Raw genomic sequence first — 21,656 nt, 5'->3', positions numbered from 1 at the left:
GAGGTGGCAAGAATACACAGAAGAACTGTACAAAAAAAGCTTCACAACCCAGATAATCACAATGGTGTGATCACTCACCTAGAGCCGGACATCCTGGAATGTGAAGTCAATGGGCCTTAGAAAGAAGCACTACGAACAAAGCTAGTGGAAGTGATAGAATTCCAGTTTCACTATTTCAAATCCTAGAAGATGATGCTTGAAAGTGCTGCACTCAATATGCCAGCAAATTTGGAAAACTCAGCAGTGGCCACAGGACTGGAAAAGGTCAGTTTTCATTCCAATCCCAAAGAAAGGCAATGCTAAAGAATGCTCAAACTACCACACAATTGCACTCATCTCACACGCTAGTAAAGTAATGCTCAAAATTCTCCAAGCCAGGCTTCAGCAATATGTGAACCATAGACTTCCAGATGTTCAAGCTGGTTTTCGAAAAGGCAGAGGAACCAGAGATCAAATTGTCAACATCTGCTGGATCATGGAAAAAAAAGAGGAGAGTTCCAGAAAAACACCTACTTCTCCTTTATTGACTATGCCAAAACCTTTGACTGTGGGGATCACAATAAACTGTGGAAAATTCTGAAAGAGATGGGAATACCAGACCACCTGACCTGCCTCTTCAGAAACCTGTATAGAGGTCAGGAAGCAGCAGTTAGAACTGGACATGGAACAATGGACTGGTTCCAAATAGGAAAAGGGGTACATCAAGGCTATATATTGTCATCCTGCTTATTTAAATTATATGCAGAGTACATCATGAGAAACGCTGGGCTGGAAGAAGCACAAGCTGGAATCAAGATTGCCAGGAGAAATATCAATCACCTCAGATATGCAGATGACACCACCCTTATGGCACAAAGTGAAGAAGAACTAAAAAGCCTCTTGATGAAAGTGAAAGTGGAGAGTGAAAAAGTTGGCTTAAAGCTTAACATTCATAAAATGAAGATCATGGCATCTGGTCATATCACTTCATGGGAAGTAGATGGGGAAACAGTGTCAGACTTTATTTTGGGGGGCTCCAAAATCACTGCAGATGGTGATCGCAGCCATGAAATTAAAAGACACTTACTCTTTGGAAGGAAAGTTATGACCACCCTAGATAGCATATTAAAAAGCAGAGAGAGACATACTTTGCCAACAAAGGTCCATCTAGTCAAGGCTATGGTTTTTCCAGTGGTCATGTATGGATATGAGAATTGGACTGTCAAGAAAGCTGAGTGCCGAAGAATTGATGCTTTTGAACTGTGGTGTTGGAGAAGACTCTTGAGAGTCCTTTGGACTGCAAGGAGATCCAACCAGTCCATCCTAAAGGAGATCAGTCCTGGGTGTTCACTGGAAGGACTGATGCTAAAGCTGAAACTCCAATACTTTGGCCACCTCATGCAAAGAGTTGACTCATTGGAAAAGACCCTGATGCTGGGAGGGATTGGGGGCAGGAGGAGAAAGGGGTGATAGAGGATGAGATGGCTGGATGGCATCACTGACTCGATGGACATGAGTTTGGGTGAACTCCGGGAGTTGGTGATAGACAGGGAGGCCTGGCGTGCTGCAATTCATGGGGTCACAAAGAGTCGGACACGACTGAGCGACTGAACTGAACTGAACTGAACTGGTTAACTTTTTGAGCCAACAAAGTCACAAAGAGAGAAAAGAACTGAGGTGAGGAATGGGGAAAGATAATGCCTGTCTTTAGAGCCTAGGGATCTTGAGAAAGAAGAACCTTTAGATGCTGCATGGTATAGGGACTCTGTTGATAGACGGACTAGAAAAGGACCTAGATCAGGTGGGTATATCTTGGATGCCAGATTCTGTCAGAAGATCCTATATTAAAAAAAAAAAAAAAAAAACTAGCCAGGAAGCACTTTCTGAAAAAGACTGTCACAGCTTGGAGCATCTCTGTAGGAACAGTCTCAGGGCTGGATTAAGTTGAAAGATCCTTTTGGTGCATAAAAGAGTGTTTTTCTTTTTGACAAGCCAGCAGTTTCCTGTAAGGTTTTTAAGTTCATACTGACTGATGTGAAGGAGGAAAGAATCTGCCACCCCCAAATATGCCTCTTAGGCAGAAGAATAACTGCTTCATTTTAAGAAACAGCAGACAGGAAAATCTCTGATAACTGAATAGAAGTTAATTATCTGAAAGAGATATTTACATGTATAAAGAAGAAATTTATTTGTAAATGTGTCTTGCTCCCCTTACCAGGAAGAGAAGGATGAGTAAACCCCTGCAAACTCTTACCAATGGAGAAGACTAGGCCCTAACTCTGTATAACTTTACCCTTGTTCACTGTACTTTTCCTGATAATCTCTCATTAGCAGCCCCACCAGCCAACATCTTTCTTTTTATTTAGCTTCAAATGGTATTTAAAGTTATGTCTTGTGTTGTTCCAAGTAGTTACTCAGTTTGCTTGAGTATTTCCCTCATATACAGGAGGCATACATATTATTAAACTTTTATTTTCCTCTTCTTTGTACTGCGCTATGCTTAGGCGCTCAGTCCTGCCTGACTCTGCGACCCCATGGACTGTAGCCTCTTATGCTTCTCTGTCCATGGGAATTCTTCAGGCTAGAATATTGGAGTATGTTGCCATGCCTTCCTCCAGGGGACCTTTCCAACCCAGGGATCGAACCCAGGTTTCCCTCATTTCAGGTGAATTCTGTACCATCTGAGCCACCAATTAAGTCCAAAAATACTGGAGTGGGTAGTCTACCCCTTCTCCAGGGGATCTTCTTGACCCAGAAATCAAACCGGGGTCTCCAGCATTACAGGTGGATTTTTTTACAAGCTGAGCTACCAGGGAAGCCCTTCATCCTCTTTATCTGTCTTTTATTACAGGGGCATTCAGCCAGAAATATAGAAGAGGCTAAAGGGAAATTTTGTTTTCCTTCTGTACAGTTGTTTGGGTAAACTATTTCATCAGTTTATTTTTAATGTTGCTATCTGGCAAAACATCCCTGTTATTTTCCCCAAACTTACATTTGAAGAACTCACAATGTCTTGGTATTTCTGCCCTCCATCAGAAAATAAAAACTGGTACTCAGGAATCCCTCAGCAAATGAGAGTCATCATAGGTGTTATCTAAATCATTGTGAAGACTGGTACAGTAAAGGAGGAGAAGAAAGCAGGAAAGGATGAAATCCAAGACTATGGAAAACAGAATCTGTTTCTGCTGATCCATCACTATCCTGCCCCCATACTGATAGCCTCAGAGTCCCAGCATCTTTCCCATCATTCAGAAACCTTCTCCTTGGTACCCTCTCTACCCCAGAAAAGTTACCCATAGAAAATTTCCTTCAGTAATTTGTGTCTCAGTGCAATTCCAGTGAATTATCATAACATGATCTAGAGCTTTAGATAATGTTTTTTTCAAGCTCCCCCAGCCCCACCCTTCCTTTCTACAGCTCTTTAGTGGCACACATTTCTCTCTTCAGTTCACAGAACACTTCAGTTCTTGTTCAGCCTCACTTCCTATCACATCTTTCCAGTATTCTATGACCATGTACCTCACCTGTCTCAGCTTGCCAGTGCCTTCAGCTTTCTGTAGAACTTCTCACCCTGCAGAATAGAAGGATTTGTAGATGTTCCTTCAAGTTCTCAAGGAAGGAGATAGCATCTTTGTTTACAGGATCCCATGGAACAGAAGCAAGGAAGATTTGTGTGGCTTGGACTGCTCTGGATCACATCTGGACAAGGGACAAAAAAAATGCACAGAGATTCCAAGCTGATTTTCAGGGAAAACCTGAGCAACATCAAATCAAAATCAGAAAACAACCAACCAAATAAACAAATAAAACATTTTGTGCAGATGGCTTCTCTAGAGATGTTTTCAACAGGATTTTTGGAATTCTTTCTAAAGAGAAAAATTATTGGGAGTAAATTCTCTTTCAAAGTATTCATCATATGAAACACTGAGCCAGGAACTTCCAACAATCTTCTTTATTACATATTTTGGTTTTGATTTTATTTGCTTGTCCTAATCTTTTTGTTGGTGTTGGGTCTTGAACTGATGTTGATGACTGATGAGGGTAGTGGTTGCTGAAAGTTGGGATGGATTATATTTATCATGATTCTTAAGGTCCCTAGGGTTTGGGGATAGGAAATAATCACTGACTTCAGCTCTTAAGTCACCAGCTGCATTAGCCCCTAACAAGAGGGGCAGCCTGTCTGTCCTTTGAAACTTTGAAGCCAGGCATTGAGTTCTCCTCTCTAACTACAAAAGTCCTAAATAACTAAAACAAAACCAAACCAAAAAAACCTATACAATGGAACAATGGTGTGGTACAAGGAAAGAATTTAAACAATCAGTCTGAAACTCTAATAAATATACTACAGTAATTTATCTAAACTCTTCTTCTATCAACAGTCATGTTTTAAATAAATCACTTTTGTTTTCTTTCAAATAATAGTAATGTAAGAAAAAAAATTTAAAAAAAAATTTTTAATGTCCTAAATAGCATCTTCCAAAATAAGGCCTTGGAAATGAACCGAGATCATTCTGTCGTTTTTGAGATTGCATCCAAGTACTGCATTTAGGACTCTTTTGTTGACCATGATGGCTACTCCATTTCTTCTGAGGGATTCTTGCCCACAGTAGTAGATATAATGGTTATCTGAGTTAAATTCACCCATTCCAGTCCATTTTAGTTCCCTGATTCCTAGAATGTCGACGTTCACTCTTGACATCTCCTGTTTGACCACTTCCAATTTGCCTTGATTCCTGGACCGAACATTCCAGGTTCCTATGCAATATTGCTCTTTACAGCATTGGACCTTGCTTCTATCGCCAGTCACATCCACAGCTGGGTATTGTTTTTGCTTTGGCTCCATCCCATCATTCTGTCTGGAGTTATTTCTCCACTGATCTCCAGTAGCATATTGGGCACCTACCGACCTGGGGAGTTCCTCTTTCAGTATTCTATCATTTTGCCTTTTCATACTGTTCATGGGGTTCTCCAGGCAAGAATTCTGAAGTGGTTTGCCATTCCCTTCTCCAGTGGACCACATTCTGTCAGACCTCTCCACCATGACCTGTCCGTCTTGGGTGGCCCCACATGGCATGGCTTAGTTTCATTGAGTTAGACAAGGCTGTGGTCTATGTGATCAGATTGGCTAGTTTTCTGTGATTATGGTTTCAGTGTGTTTGTCCTCTGATACCCTCTTGCAACACAGACTTTATTTTGGGGGCTCCAAAATCAGTGCAGATGGTGATTGCAGCCATGAAATTAAAGATGCTCGCTTACTCCTTGGAAGGATAGTTATGAGCAACCTAGATAGCATATTAAAAAGCAGAGAGAGACATTACTTTGCCAACAAAGGTCTGTCTAGTCAAGGCTATGGTTTTTCCACTGGTCGTGTATGAATGTGAGAATTGGACTGTGAAGAAAGCTGAGCACCAAAGAATTGATGCTTTTAAACTGTGGTGTTGAAGAAGACTCTTGAGGGTCCCTTGGACTGCAAGGAGATTCAACCAGTCCATCCTAAAGGAGATCAGTCCTGGGTGTTCATTGGAAGGACTGATGCTGAAGCTGAAACTCAAATACTTTGGCCACCTCATGTGAACAGTTGACTCATTGGAAAAGACCCTGATGCTGGGAGAGATTGGGGCAGGAGGAGAAGGGGATGACAGAGGATAAGATGGCTGGATGACATCACCGACTCAATGGACATGAGTCTGAATAAACTCCAGGAGTTGGTGATGGACAGGGAGGCCTGGCATGCTGATTCATGGGGTCACAAAGAGTCGGACACAACTGAGTGACTGAACTGAACTGAACTGAACTGAAAATAAGACCGTTTCATCTACACTGAAACTCTGTTGCTTTATGTAGCCACCTTCATTTATTGTCTTAGCTAGACCTTCTGAATAACTTGCTGCAGCTTCTACATCAGCACTTGCTGCTTCATCTTGCACTTTCACGTTATAGAAATGGTTTCTTTATTTAAACCTCATTAACCAATCACCGCTTGCTTCAAGCTTTTCTTTTGTAGCTTCCTCCTGGCACCCCATTCCAGTACTCTTGCCTGGAAACTCCCATGGACGGAGGAGCCTGGTAGGCTGCAGTCCATGTGGTCGGTAAGAGTCGGACACGACTGAGTGACTTCACTTTCACTTTCCACTTTCATGCATTGGAGAAGGAAATGGCAACCCACTCCAGTATTCTTGCCTGGAGAATCCCAGGTACAGGGGAGCCTAGTGGGCTGCTATCTATGGGGTCGCACAGAGTTGGACACAATTGAAGTGACTTAGCAGCAGTAGCAGCACCTCTCTCAGCCTTGATGAAATTGAAGTGAATTAAGGCCTTGCTCTGGATTTGGTTTTAGCTTAAAGGAATGTCAAAGTTGATTTGATCTTCTATCTAGTCCATGGAAACTTTTTCCATATCAGCAATAAGGCTGTTTTGCTTTCTCATCATTCATGTGTTCACTGGAGTAGCACTTTTACTTTCCTTCTAGAACTTTTCTTTTACAAAGTGGCTAATTTTTGGCACAAAAGGATTATCTTCAGCCTATCTTGGCTTTTACATACCTCTCTCACTAAGGTTAATCTTTTCTAGATTTTTATTTAAAGTGAGAGATGTGTGACTCTTCTTTTTGCTTAGACAATTAGTGATGACTGTAGGCTTATTATTTGAGATCTAACTTCAATATTGTTGAAACTTAGAGAATAGGGAGGCTCAATGAGAGGGGGAGAGATGGAGAATCAGCCTGTAGGTGGAGCAGTCAGAATGCTGTTATCAGAACATTTACTGATAAAGCTTGTCATCTTGTATCAGAGTGGTTGGCAGCAGCCCAAAATAATTATAATAGTAACATCAATGATCATTGATCACAGATCCCCATAGAAAATATAGTAATAATATAAAAGTGTGAAATAGAATTACCAAAATGTGACATAGACAAGAACAAATGCTGTGGGGAAAAAATGGTGTTGATAGATTTGCTTCATGCAGAGTTGCTATGCACTTTCAATTTGCAAATAAACATGACCTTTGAAGTGCAATATAGAAAAGCACAAAATAATAAAGTAGTCTGAAAAGTCATTTCCAATAGATAATATGAAGGACTGAAAAATTAAGACTTTGTCTAATACATCACTGACTTGCATTTTTGTAAAGAGTTGAGTTCTTATTCAGATTCTGACCCTTTCTATGAGACCTTGGGAGATTTATACAAATATGCCATGCTTCGATATCTCAACTCTTGAGTATTTCTCCAGTTATGAAAGAATTCCACTCTCCTGCAATCAACACATGAGAATTCCAGGTGCTCCATGTCTATAACAACACACTGAGTCATTTTCTGTTGTTTCAATTGTAGTGCTCTGGTGTGAAAAGAGTAGCATTTTATGGTGGTTTTAATTTGTAGTTCCTTAATGATGAATAAGGCTATGGTTTTTCCAGTAGTCATGTATGGATGTGAGAGTTGGACTGTGAAGAAGGTTGAGCGCCAAAGAATTGATGCTTTTGAGCTCTGGTGTTGGAGAAGACTCTTGAGAGTCCCCTGGACTGCAAGGAGATCCAACCAGTCCATTCTAAAGGAGATCAGATCTGGGTGTTCTTTGGAAGGACTGATGCTAAAGCTGAAACTCCAGTACTTTGGCCACCTCATGCGAAGAGTTGACTCATTGGAAAAGACCCTGATGCTGGGAGGGATTGGGGGCAGGAGGAAAAGGGGACAAAAGAGGATGAGATGGCTGGATGGCATCACCAACTCAATGGACGTGAGTTTGAGTGAACTCCTGGAGTTGGTGGTAGACAGTGAGGCCTGGCATGCTGCAATTCATGGGATTGCAAAGGGTCAGACACAACTAAGCGACTGAACTGAACTGAATGATGAATAATTCGATTATGTTTTCATAAGCCTCTCAGCCAGTAAACTATCTTCTTTTGTGAAAATTAAAGATTTGTCTACTTTATTGGATTTTTAAACTTTTTTTTTGAGTTGTAAGAGTCATTTACATAATCTGGAGGCAAGTTCTTTTTCAAGTGTGTATATTGTAAAAAATATCTGCCCAATCTCTGAATTGACTTTTTATTTCAATAGTTTTTTGAAGAGCAGAGCAGATATTAATATTGATGAAGTTGAGTTTATTTAATATTTTTTCATTGCACCTTTTGAAATTCTGTCTTGAAAAGAGTCATAAAGATTTTATCATATATTTTATTCCTGAATAGAGAGCCTTGGAAAAGCCTGAGACACTGGCCTGGACAGGTATTTGGGTAGGAATAAATGTAAAAGGTTTTCTGACTGGCTACTATACTCAGAGACACTGTCCATGGTAGAGTAAAGGGCAAGTTAATGATCATGTAAAAGGAAACACAGAGATTGGTAGAAAAATAAGTGTAAGAGTGCAAGAACTTTGAGGCAGGGGTAGGGGTGGCCCTGCAAGAAAGATGAGCAATTTATAACTGATGCGGAAGCTGCATGGGTAATCTTCATATATCATATACAACCACTCCAGCAAAATGTGGGTTTATTCTAATGAACAAAGGAACGGAATAAATGAGGTGGCAGGTGACTGCGATTGGTTTCCTCATAAAGCAGAATCAGTGGGTAAAGTAAAACAGCACCAGGCTTCCTGCAGCAATACCTGTCAGCAGCCGAAGCCTGGAGACTGACTCCTATAAAGACTGACTCCACCCTCAGGTGAGTCCATGGAAGGAGTGAAGAATAAAGGCGAAGGAGAGGAGAGTCATGACGACTCCTGCCCATGGGCCCCCAGCCCTGGGGACTGTTTGTTTCTCCTCAGCTTCTCCCAGGTGGAGCCTTGGTGTTTCACACACACAGAGGAAGGAGCAGGATAAATTCTTCCATGACAGACCCAGCCTGATGCCCCTCAGTGACACTGATGCCATCCTGCCTACCCTCATCCTTTTTCAGTACAAATGACCTGGCTTCTCTTTTTAAAAGTTAGCAGCTGCTGGTGAGTCTCCACTGCTGTCCTGTGCCAGGGTCTCATGGGTGGGTATTAGGGGGTCATAGGAGAAGAAAGGGAGAAAATACAGGGAGAAGGGAATGTAGAGATTTCCAAGAAAGCAATGACCCTGGAAGGATGTGGTCTGAGTTCTCATCCTCACTCCTCTCCTAACACTTAAATGACTTTAGACAGGTTTATTCCCTATGTTGGACCTTGCTTAGTTTTTTCATTTGCAAAATGAAATTTGGGGATCCAGGCTGTAACAGAAGCTCTTTCACTTCTGATATTCAGTGTGTTTGTGTAGAACCAGAGTCAGAGAAGGTGTCAGGGCTTGCTCACTCTGGAGAAGTGGGGATGACCATCTGCACTATCATGTTTCTTGCGTCAGAGAGAGAGCTGCTTCTCTTCTCCTGACCATGGTCTCCATGGCCAGGCCAGTTCCTTCCTGGCTCCTATCTGGAATCAGCCTCCAAATGCCATCAAGATGTCACAAGCCCTCAGGTCTCCATAGACTCTTCTCTGATAAAGCTGTCTGTTACATATAGCCTTCCCTTTTCCTCTTATCCATCAAACAGCTATTCACTTAACAGCACACATATTAAGTGCATTTCTTGTGCCAGACCAGTTAAGCATAGAAGCTCCTGCCCTGTACTAATAATACAGGCATCCCTGTGACTTCCCCAGCACCCAGGATACACTCTCTCTCCTTCACAGCCCTCTGCCACTCCAGCCACAAGAGGTGTGCTGACAGGAAATTTGACCACTGTGGGAAGGTTCTCCTTGGTTCAAGGGCAAGGTGTTTGATCCATATCCTTGTGCTCAGGGTTGGTTCCATCTGCATCTTCTCCTATGCATAAGAAACAGCAGTCTCCAGCACGAGCTCATTTTTTAAAATAGAGTATATCAAATTGAAACAGAAGAATATTTAGAACATATAGAAGAGATAGATGTCTAGCCACACACTGCATAGTGAAAATCTCTCTTTTCAGGAATTTCCTCTTTAGGCTCACCTGTATCTCTTGTGCTATGAATACTGTAAAAGGATTGCCACTAGCCATGACTATGTGCTGTCAAGTAGACTTCTGTTTTCCTAGTAGAAGTGGAAATACATCTCTTGGTCCCTTAGTATAGAGAATAATCTTTGATTTCCTGGAGAAACTCACTAGAACTTCCTTTCCAGGGAAAGTAATCTTAGCCCCATCATGATTTCTCTATAAAATTTTCATTTCCCTCAGATCACACTCCTTGTCTTGCCTATTATGAAGTGAAAACAAGATTTAATTCTAAACTCCAGGCACAACTAATCAGGAGAAGAGATAAGCTCTTGGTCACTCATTTACTTAATTTTTTCATGCAAAAACAGAGAGGTGCCCACTATGCATTATACAATGCATTGGGCTCCAAGGGTCTAGTTGGTGCAAAAAAATGGGTTAAAATCATAAGTTATAAACACATATAAAAAAACTATATATAATGTACAAGTAATATATACATTGTATATAAGATAAACATATGTAAGAATATATGTTTAAGCATACATTTATGTTGACTTATACTTTTATAGATTCTTATATAAAAGAACAACGGTATACTACTATATAAAACATATATGTATACAGAGAACAAATATTATATTATATATCATATTACATTATAGAAATAGTGTATATAGGTAAATACATTATATATGTTATTTATATTTATACATATTTCTATTTATATATACTTAATATTAGTACTTACTATATGTAAGTATATATGTATGTGTATGTATATTACACATTTTATATATATATATTATATATACATATTTAAGATATATGTGTGTGCTTTTACACTCCAGTAGTACTGCAGCAAATGTATTAAGGGAGTACAGAGAAGAATTTGCCTAGCTCTACACAGAGAATTCAAGAGAGGTTTGTTAGAGGAAATATTTGTGCTATCGTAAAGGATCAGCAAATGTTCACTGGTGGAAAAAGCAAGAGTGGTTTCTGTTAGAAAAGCAAGCTATAAAGCAATATAAAGAATAGAAGCAAGAAATGCACATATGGGGAACTGTAGGAAAAAACCAATATGGGCTTGTTGACTATAGCAGAAAGAAGATGAATTTAGAAGGACATCAAAGCAGAAAATGGCTGGGTAGAGACAGAGTAGTGCACCGTACTAGGACGCCCCCCTTTGGATCTAGGTGGTGCAGTGATGAAAAACACACCAAAGCACTGGCTGGTTCCACTCTGGACTCATGAAGCTCAAATGTGCCTTCATCACTGCCTGCTTCCTACTACATTGCTCTCATCTTCCTGTTCTCTGTCTCTTCCCCTTGAGCTCAGAAACACCTAGACACACTTTTCCCCTAAGAACTGCTTTATTGATACTACATGGCTGTCCACTTCAAGTCACCCTGTGGAAAATACCTGGGAACTGTGATCATTCAAGCCCAGAAGCAGCTTCAACTACAGCAGAAGGAAGTAGGAATATCAACAAGGTCATAGTCTTTATGGAGTATGTGAGGGTGATTTTATTCCCAACCCCTCCTCTGAAACTTCTCTTCTCAAGGTCAGCTGTAACCTCCACATTGCTCGGTCCTTTAGTAATGTCCCAGTCCTTGTGAACATGACCCCTTGGTAACATCATGTATGAATGATTAATACCTCTTGAAACTTCATACAAGACCACAGTCTCCTGTTCATTTGCTTTCTATCTGGCTTTTATGTTCCTCCTTCACTTTTAGTGGAGCCTTTTCTTCTCCAACTCTAAATTTCAGTTTTGCCTAGGACTCAAAACTAGAAACTTCTCTCTATCCTCACTTCTTTGGTTTCCTCCTCTGTATACTAATAACTCCTAAATATATATCTCTTCTTCAACTTAGTTCTACTACTGAGTTAGTGAAAATGAATACATGAAAAGCTTGTTGGTGGAATTGACTATAAGTTAAATTTTGACATGTTTTTAAAATAACTATGAAGTTCCTAGATGCAGAATCTTAGCCTACTGTAAGATATATGAGTCTGCAAACTAAAAGAAGAGAATTATAAATATTTGATATTTGTCAACATAAAGATCTTAAGTAAAGTCCTGAGGATGATGTTGTTTGAGGAAGAAAAGATACAGCATGGACACAAAATTGTTGAGATTGAGGATGATCATATTTAAGGGCTCATCAATTAAAAGAGGCCAGCCAAGAAGATTGAGAAGAAATAAAAATACAGAGAAAAACTGATGAAGGTGTGGTACTTTCAAAGGAAGTTTCAATCAGGTAGTTGGATGGTGGAAAGAATACTGAAGTAGAAGATACTAAAGCTGATGATGGTCATGATTCTGCTTATAATGGTGTGCATGTTTATGAAACTGAAGAATTAATAACCAGAACTTCCATTTATTCTCAGCTCAGCCCCTGAAGAATGCCAGCCCAGTATCCCCTCCATCCTCACATCGTGCTCCTGTCCAACCTCACGCAGTTCAGCCCCATGCTCTACCTCACTGGCTTTCCCGGATTGGAAACCATCGAGCACTGGATCTTCATCTTCTTTTTCCTTATGTACCTCGTGGCCATCTCAGGCAACTGCTTCATTCTGATCATTATTAAGACCAGCCCTCGCTTGCACACAGCCATGTACTATCTACTCTCCTTTCTGGCCTTCACTGACCTGGGCCTGTCGGTATCCACCTTGCCCACTACTGTGGGAATCTTTTGGTTCAAATCCCATGGCATCTACTTTGGAGCCTGCCAAATCCAGATGTTCTGTATCCACTCGTTTTCCTTCATGGAGTCTTCAGTGCTCCTTGTCATGTCCTTTGATCGGTTTGTGGCCATCTGTTATCCCCTGAGGTACTCAGTCATTATCACTGGCCAGCGAGTGGTCAGGGCAGGCCTGGTTGTCATCCTGCGGGGCCCTATAGCCACTGTACCCATTGTTTTTCTCCTGAAGACTTTTCCTTACTGTGGGTCTAGAGTCCTCTCCCACTCTTTCTGCCTGCACCAGGAGGTGATACACTTGGCCTGCACAGACACCACCTTCAACAACCTGTATGGGCTGATACTGGTGATGTCAACTGTGGTGCTGGACCTGGTGCTCATTGCACTGTCCTACGGGGTCATCCTGCACACAGTGGCAAGACTGGCCTCCAAAGAGGAGCGGCTTCGAGCCTTCCAAACATGCACCTCACACCTCTGTGCTGTGCTGGTATTCTTTGTGCCCATGGTGGGACTGTCCCTGATACATCGCTTTGGGAAACATGCCCCACTTGCTGTCCACCTTTTTATGGCTAATGTCTACCTCTTTGTGCCTCCCATGCTTAATCCAATCATATACAGTATTAAAACCAAGGAGATCCGCCAGGCCATCAGCAAGTTCCTGGGTCTTAGAAAGGCCAATGTTGAGTCATGAGCCTAAAAATTCCACTGGGTGCCCTGAAGAAGGTCTCAAATCAGACCAAAGATTTACAGCACTTAGTACCAATTATGTTTCCCAAGATTTTTACTCACTTCCCTAAATTAAGTATGGATTAATTTCTCTCTTGAATTATGAGTTAGCAATGCTGACTTTCTCTTGCTTAAATTATAATGGTCTTCTATGTATATATAAGACCTAGATGTTTTGGTAACATCAAAAATTGCCCCAAGGAAGACCCTCTTGAGCCTTGTGCAAAAACTAAAACTAAAGAAAACTGAATAAAAACTTAAAAGGAGCAATAAACTAAAAAGCAACCAGAACAGAAACTAGCAAAGCACAGATACATGTCAGTTGTTTGAATTCACTTGAGTAACATACCTCCTTTCATGGTTCCTTGGGACTGTTTCCTTCTTCTCTGCCTGGGCAACGTATTACCCTTCAGTTCCTATTCTGAATAAGCATATCCTTCGCATTCTGGAATGACAGTGGAAGAATCAGAACTCCCGCACCCTTTCCTAATGGCTCATTCAGGTTGAACCCCTGTAAATGTTTCTCATGATGTGCTCCCTCTGGCTTTGTTCATCTAATAGACACCCTGGACCCCACCCATGTCTCTTCTCATCTCTGATTTTATCTTTCCTATGGATTTGCTGACTATGTTTGCTTCTGGGCCTTCTAGTTGTGAGATCTTGTTTAATGACCTGAAATGCAATAAAGCTCCAATGAAAGAAATTATCACAGACAAGTCTAAGTCATAATTCCACTGCTCAAGAGGTTGTGAAGCTAAAATTGGCAGAGAAGATTGTCCCTACTGTGACTAAACAAAATTCATGTTGGAGTCTCAGTGCAAAGGGTGCTTTCTCATGGACATTTTCATGGCAGGTTCTCTCTCCAAAGCTAGAGCAGATTCTCCATCTATCTTTTCCTTCAGAACCCTGGGTTTTCCAGTTGTAACATTTGTTTCATAGTAATGGACTCTTCTGTGTCTTAGTTTAGTTTCTTTCTAGGTCCTTCACACTAGATTCCTAAATTAAGCTCTTTAGAAGGATTATGGGAGAAGGCAATGGCAACCCACTCCAGTACTCTTGCCTGGAAAATCCTATGGGAGGAGCTTGGTAGGCTGCAGTCCATGGGGTCGCTAAGAGTCAGACACGACTGAGCAGCTTCACTTTCACTTTTCACTTTCATGCATTGGAGAAGGAAATAGCAACCTACTCCAGTGTTCTTGCCTGGAGAATCCCAGAGATGGGGTAGCCTGGTGGGCTGCCATCTGTGGGGTCACACAGAGTCGGACATGACTGAAGTGACTTAGCAGCAGCACCACCAGCAGAAGGATTATTCATGCCTTGTTTATCAGTAAATTTCCATAAATGCAACAATTGTCTCATAATAGATACTCAAGGAGTAATTATTTAAATGCATTCCTCAATATATTAATATATGCATAAAGTGAGATTCAGGGCTTCTCTGGTGGGTCAGGTGGTAAAGAATCTTCCTGCAATGTGGAAGACTTGGGTTCGATCCCGGGGTTGGGAAGACCCCTGGAGAAGGGAAAGGCTACCCACTCCAGTATTCTGGGCTGGAGAATTCCATAAACAGAGGAGCCTGATGGGAGTCCATGGGGTCGCAAAGAGTCAGACACAACTGAGTGACTAACACATTCAAAGAGAGATTCAAAGCAAAGAAAGAGAATGCCTCTTATTTTCCAAGGAAATTTTCCATCTTCACATCCAGAAATCCCAAGGAAACTCTTTCAGGGCATCCATACAAGAGGTTCCCCATCTTTTTCCTTGTTGTGCTTTGTTTGGGCTCATGGTCCTTGAAGCCTCCTCTGCCACAGATCAAAATTACAATGAACAGGAAGTCCTCCCAAGAGTTGTTCTTCACAGGTTTGGAGCATGAAACACCTTGTAAAAATGTGATTTACTACTCCTCCTGCCTGATCTAGCATCCAACAGAAAACTTGTTGAGTCAGTTTAATCAACTCAGCAATTCTCTCTTTCGTATTATGGACTTAGGAATTTAGATGTTCCCAGGCTCTGAACAGCCATATCCCTGCCTCTACACAAGGCAACTTTCCTTGCCTCTGTGTTCTAGCCTCCCCCTATCTCTTTCCTTAGCTGATACACAATCTGAGAGAATATCTTAAAGTGGTATACAAATGGTTGGTATTTGATAAAATGGTTTCTGATTCAAATTTTGTGTTTGTTTGTTTTTCTGTATGTTTGATCAAAATAAGAGGAGAGATGCTAGTAGCAGATAGTGTTGCTGGTGATTTAAAATAGAAACTAGTCTATATATTTAGAATATGTGTATGAAGAGATAGAGAATAGGGGTGAAAGTGACCTCTTTGTACAGTCCTGAAGCCATCATAGTCCTGTGCCAACTCATGTTCTTGCTCAGACAACAAAGAGAGACCTGAGTGCCATAAAATAAACAAATAACCCTGGTAGGGTTAGACACATCAGACACCACTGTAACCTACTGGACTCCCCAGTGTTCCCAATTCATATTATGGTCCTGGTTATTTTAGTTTCTGGTTGTCCAGGATCTAGGCATCCTTTGGCTACCATATTTCTTGAATCTTGATGGAAGACAACACTTCTTCCAGATATGGTATCTGATAAATAGTTTTTCTAATAATAAACTAAGAGTCTTCCCTTGTAGCTCAAGTAAAGGATCTGCCTGCAATGCAGGACACCCAGGTTTGATCCCTGGTTCTGGAAGATCCCCTGGAGAAGGAAATGGCAACCCACTCCAGTATTCTTGCCTGGGAAATCCCATGGACAGAGGAGCCTGGTGGGCTATAGTCCATGGTGTCACAAAGAGCTGGACATGACTGAGTGACTAAACAACAAAACTAAAAAGTTGAAAAATAGACAAAAGCATAAGATATTTAAGAATAAATTTAACGAAAAATGAACAAGTTTTCTGTGACTATGTCATTGAAACAAAATATACAGGCATAAGTAGAGAGAAATATTTTCTTAATGATTAAGAAGATTCATTATTTTATTTAATATGTCAATTTATTCAAAATTAACCTGCAAATCAATCTACTTCTAAGAGAAATTCCAACTGATCATTCTGTAGAACTTGATAGGTGATCCTGAAATTCATATGACAGTGAAAATAGCCAAAGATAACCACAGCAATTTAAAAATAAACTGTGAATGAGAGCAACCCTTAAGAGACTCAGAGAGTTTTTGCAAAGCTATAGCATGTTGTAGTGTAGTGCTTGTGTGGAATTACATACATAAACAGAAAATAATAAAAAGGCACAGACTCATAGATATAATAATATTTAAAAGAAGTAACATTGAAATAGTTGAAAAAGATTGGCTTATTCAAGAAATAGTGCTAACCTAATTGGTTATCCATATGGAAAATAAAGGGCTTCCCTTGTGGCTCAGCTAGTAAAGAATCCACATGCAGTGTGGAAGACTTGGGTTCGATCCCTGGGTTGGGAAGACCCTCTGGAGAAGGGAAAGGCTACCCACTCTAGTATTCTGGCCTGGAGAATTCCATGGACTGTATAGTCCATGGGGTCACAAAGAGTCAAACACGACTGAGTGACTTTCACTTTTATTTTTTAATGGAAAATAAAATTTTATCATTATTGTTGAGTACACAAAAAAACACATTCAATTAAAGACATGAATGTTGAAAGACACACAGAAGAATGAAGAGACACATGGACAAATAGGTAGATAGATAGACAGATAAATAGGTAGTTTTACTGTTGTAAGACGGAAGATACCAAAAAACAGAAACAATGATAGCCACAGGCTAAGAGATGACATTTATAATATATATCTTTGAGTAACTGTAATTTAATATCCAGAACTCCTAAAGAGTCTGTAAGTTAGTAAAAATTAAAAAAAAAAAAGAAAATCTAAATGAGATTGAACAATGCTGAAATGAGGAAAATAATGTGCCAATAGAGATATGAAAACCCTTTTATTTTCACTATAAAATTTGAAAACAAAATAAATAACAAAGAGATACCATATTTTACCAATAAAAATAGCAAAAATGGTAAAAGCCTGATAATACCAAATATTTGTGCAGTTGTGAAGTAATGATTCATAGTTTATGGTCAGTGTAGATTAGTGCAATCTATGCAGATCTATTTGGGAATATCTATTAGAGGTGAAAGATGCACCTGCTTTATGATACAGCTACTGACTTTTATCCAAATGTTCTTACCTCTTGTGCAAGGAAATATGTACAAGAATGTTACTGCTGCTCCATTTTTAAACAATGAAAATAACCTAGCTATCCATCAATAAAAGAAAAAACAGGTGAAAGTAAATAGACTAATAAATTAATATATACTACTATACACTATTAAAACCAACGAACTTTAGCAAAATGATAAACATGAATAAATCATAATGCAAATACATATTTACATTATAACTTTTATAGAGCATTTTAAGTATGCAAAGCCATGTCTCTGATGTGTCTGTGTGTGTATATATGTGCATTAAGGTATTAAAAACCATGTTGAAAATGATAAATAGGAACTCTGGAAATCTCCTCTTGGGGAAAAAGGAAAACAAACTGAAGTGAAAAATGTTACATGAACGATGAACGGTGTCAATTCTGTCTGGAAAAAAATCTGAGGCAAATAGGCAAAATGTTAAAACATTAACATTTAGTCAAGTGATCATTATATCATCCTCTTTATTTTACAACTGAAGCATTTTCTTCTGGAAAAAAAAATAACATTCAAAGTGAAATTAAAAAAAAAAAAACAGATTCTAAAACTGGAAATGAAAGTGTTTGTGTGCTATCTTTTGTGTCGGTGGGTGGTGAGGGTGGGAAGGAGTGTTTGAATCTCAGAGCTCAGAGACAGGTTCCACTCAACTTTATTTGAAATTCACAGCATAGAACACACTTTTGAATAGCAACTCTGAGATTCAGAATGCTCTTTACCATATTGAGTGGAAATTTACTGTATAAATCCTATGGGTATAATGAAGCATAAATAAAATAGGGTTCAGATTGAGATTAGAGTTGGAGTACCATTCCTGCCACTTACTAGCAAATAAGCCACTAACATCTAAATTTCCTTGTTTTCAACATTAGGAAATTCATATAGATAATAACATATTTGAAAAGGTTTACCTTACTGGAATTTAAAATGCAAATTAATATATTAACATCTTGTTAATAATCAAATATAGAAAAAAATAGTTAATAATCAAGATCTGTGCTGACTAGTACATCGTGAAAGAGAGATTTTCATACACTGATGTGAAAGCATAACCTGATTTGTTTTCTGTAGAGAGCAAAATACATCAAAAGACTTAAAAATATTCATACAGTGTGTCTCAGAAATACCACACTTGCAATTCTATTTTAATCAAGTAATTGTAAATGGAAAATAAAGGTTTTAGGATGCAAGCTTCTTATGGACAAATATTTGTTATCCTGTTTGGTCACAGAGCTAACTTCAATATCTACCTTGCTACTGCTAATATCTACCTTAGGGCTCAATAAATATTGCTGAAATAACAGATATATTAATATTACAAATTAGTTGTATTATTATTCATAATAATGAAAAACTATAAGCATTCCAGATATCTAGGAAGAATATTACATAGATTTTGGCATTTTCATTTGATAAGTTATTGTTGCTTTTTTAAAAATAATATTTAAATACTTAGAAAACCATTTTCAACACTATATTAAGTGAAAAAATTAAAAATATATATTTAAAAACACCTGCTGGATAAAAGCTTTAAAATATACCCATAGAAAAACATATTATATATAACTTATTGTTGTGCATTTCTCCATCTTTGCATTACTCAAATTTTCCAAAGAACACATTCAGTTTTGTAACCTAAAGAGGGTTTTCTGCAGCAGATGTCTGGAACTAAAGCCTAGAGACTGAATCCTATAAATGTAGGGCTCTCCAGCCTCAGGTGAGCCCATGGGAGGAGCGAAGAACGAAGGCAAGGGAGAGGACAGTCATGACAGCTCCTGCCCATGGGCATCCAGCCCTGGGGACTCTTTGTTTGCCCTCAGTTTCTCCCAGGTGGAGCCCTGGTGTTTCACATGCACAGAAGTTGAGGAGGATAAATTCTTCCATGACAGACCCAGCCTGATGCCCCTCAGTGACACTGGTGCCATCCTATCTACCCTCATCCTTTTTCAGTACTGATGACTTGGCTTCTCTTTTTAAAAGTTAGCAGCTGCTGGTGAGTCTCCACTGCTGTTCTGTGCCAGGGTTTCAGGGGTGGGTATTAGTGGGTAATAGGAGAAGAAAGGAAGAAAATACAAGGAGAAGGGAATGTAGAGATTTCCAAGAAAGCAGTGATCCTGAAAGGAGATAGTCTGAGTTCCAGCTCCTCTCCTAACACTTAAAAGACTTTAGACAGACATATTCTCTATGTTGGACCTTGCTTAATTTTTTTCAAATGCAAAATGAAGTCTTGGAATCCAGGCTCTCACAGAAGCTCTTCCACTTCTGATATTCAGTGTGTTTGAACAGACCCAGAACCAGAGAGGAGATCAGGTCTTGCTCCCCCTAGAGAAGTGGGGGTGACCATCTGCACTATCATATTACTTGGATTGGAGAGAAGGCTGCCTCTCTCCTCCTGACCATGGTCTCCATGGGCAGGCCAGTTCCTTCCTGGCTCCTGTCTGGAATCAGCCTCCAAATGCCTTCAGGATGTCACAACCCCTTTAGTCTCCACAGACACCTCTCTGGTGAGCTGGCTGGCACATATAGCCTTCCCTTTTCCTCTTATCCATCAAATTACCATTTATTTAACAACACACATATTAAGTGCACTTTATGTCCCAGATCAATCAAAGCAGAGAAGGTCCTGCCTCAGCCTTTGTGTATTGGTACAGAAACCCCCTGTGACTTCCCCAGCACCTGGGATCCACCCTCCCTCTTTCATAGTCCTCTGCTACCCCAATCATAAGAGGTATATTGACAAGAGTTTGACAACTGTGGGAAGGTTCTTCCTCGTTCAAAGGTGAGATGTCTGATCTACATCCTTGTGCTTAGGCATGGCTGCATCTACATCTTCTCCTACACATAAGGAGCAGCAGTCTCCACCACTAATTTATTTTTTTAAATAGAATATATTGAGTTGAAACATGAATATTTAGAACATACAATGAGGTAGAGATCTAATTGCTCACTTCATAGTGAATATCACTGTTTTCATGAATTTCCTCTTTAGGTCTCTCCTATATCTCTTTTGTTGTGAATATTTAAAATGGATTACTGTGAGCCATGACTATGTACTGACAAATGGACTCTGTTGGTGTCATAACAGAGAACAATCTTTAATTTTAGGGAAAACTCATTGGAACTTCCTTTCCAGGAAGAATAATCCCAGCCCCATCATGGTCTGCATATAAAATTTTCATTTCCCCCAGATCTTTAGACTTATTCTAAAGTCTGTGAAAACAAGACTCAACCCCAAACTCTAGACACAGCTAATCAGGACAAGAGGTAAGCACTGGCTTAGTTTTTCACATAAAAACAGAGTGGTGTCCCCTTGTGTTAGACACTGCAGTGGGTCCCAGTGGTCTATTTGAATTTTTTTTTTAAGTGGATAAAAATCAGGTTATAAAAACACACACATATATAGAGACTGTATTCTATGCTATGCTACACAAAATTGCTTCATTTGTGTCCGACTCTTTGCAACCCCTTGTACTGTAGCCTGCCAGGTTCCTCTGTCCATGGGTTTTCCCAGGTTAGAATACTGGAGTGGGTTGCCATTTCCTTCTCCAGGGGATATTCCCATTCCAGGAATTGAACCTGCGTCTGCATTGACAGGCAGATTCTTCACCACTGAGCCACCTGGAAAGCCCTTATAAACAAATAAATATATATAAAATGTGTAAGATGTATATCTATGCATTTGCAACTTTAATGGTGCTATAGCAAAGGAACTACGTGCATACAGAGAGGGATTTGCCTAAAGACTACACATGAAAGTGAAGAGACATTTGTCAGAGGAATGATATCTGTACTGTCTTAAAGGATCAGCAAATATTCACTGGTCAAAAAAACAAGGTGCTTTCTGTTAGGAAAGTAAAATACAAAGCAATATAAAGATTAGAAACAAAACAGAAAACACATATGGGGAATTGTAAAAAAAAAAAAAAAAAAGCAACATGGGCTTGTTAACTGTGGGAGATAAAAGATGAATTTGAAAAGATGCCAATGGAAGAAAGGACTGAGCAATGATGGAATATTACTAACACATCCTGTTAGGACCGCTCACTTTGGAATCAGATGTGTAGTGATTAAGAACATATCTAAAAGCACTTACTGGCCCGACGTTGAACTTACAAACCTCAAATATTC

At 39.7% G+C, this 21,656-nt stretch overlaps 1 protein-coding gene across 1 annotated transcript; it reads left to right on the top strand.

Moving 5' to 3' along the window:
* Positions 1-12,313: 12,313 nt before the first annotated feature.
* On the top strand, positions 12,314-13,300 carry LOC102271849 (olfactory receptor 51M1). Its single transcript, XM_005905997.2, has one exon. It carries the CDS (start codon positions 12,314-12,316, stop codon positions 13,298-13,300), a length of 987 nt encoding a protein of 328 aa, XP_005906059.2.
* Positions 13,301-21,656: the final 8,356 nt, after the last annotated feature.

This window comes from Bos mutus, unplaced genomic scaffold, assembly GCF_027580195.1.
Source record: "Bos mutus isolate GX-2022 unplaced genomic scaffold, NWIPB_WYAK_1.1 CTG200, whole genome shotgun sequence".
In the NCBI taxonomy this organism is placed as follows: domain Eukaryota; kingdom Metazoa; phylum Chordata; class Mammalia; order Artiodactyla; family Bovidae; genus Bos; species Bos mutus.
Note: the sequence above shows the minus strand (reverse complement) of the source record. Positions and strands in the feature narration are given on the sequence as shown.

What these genes read in the sequence shown, in the direction of transcription:
- LOC102271849 (XM_005905997.2), top strand. Translation starts at nt 12,314, where the DNA reads ATGCCAGCCCAGTATCCCCTCCATCCTCACATCGTGCTCCTGTCCAAC.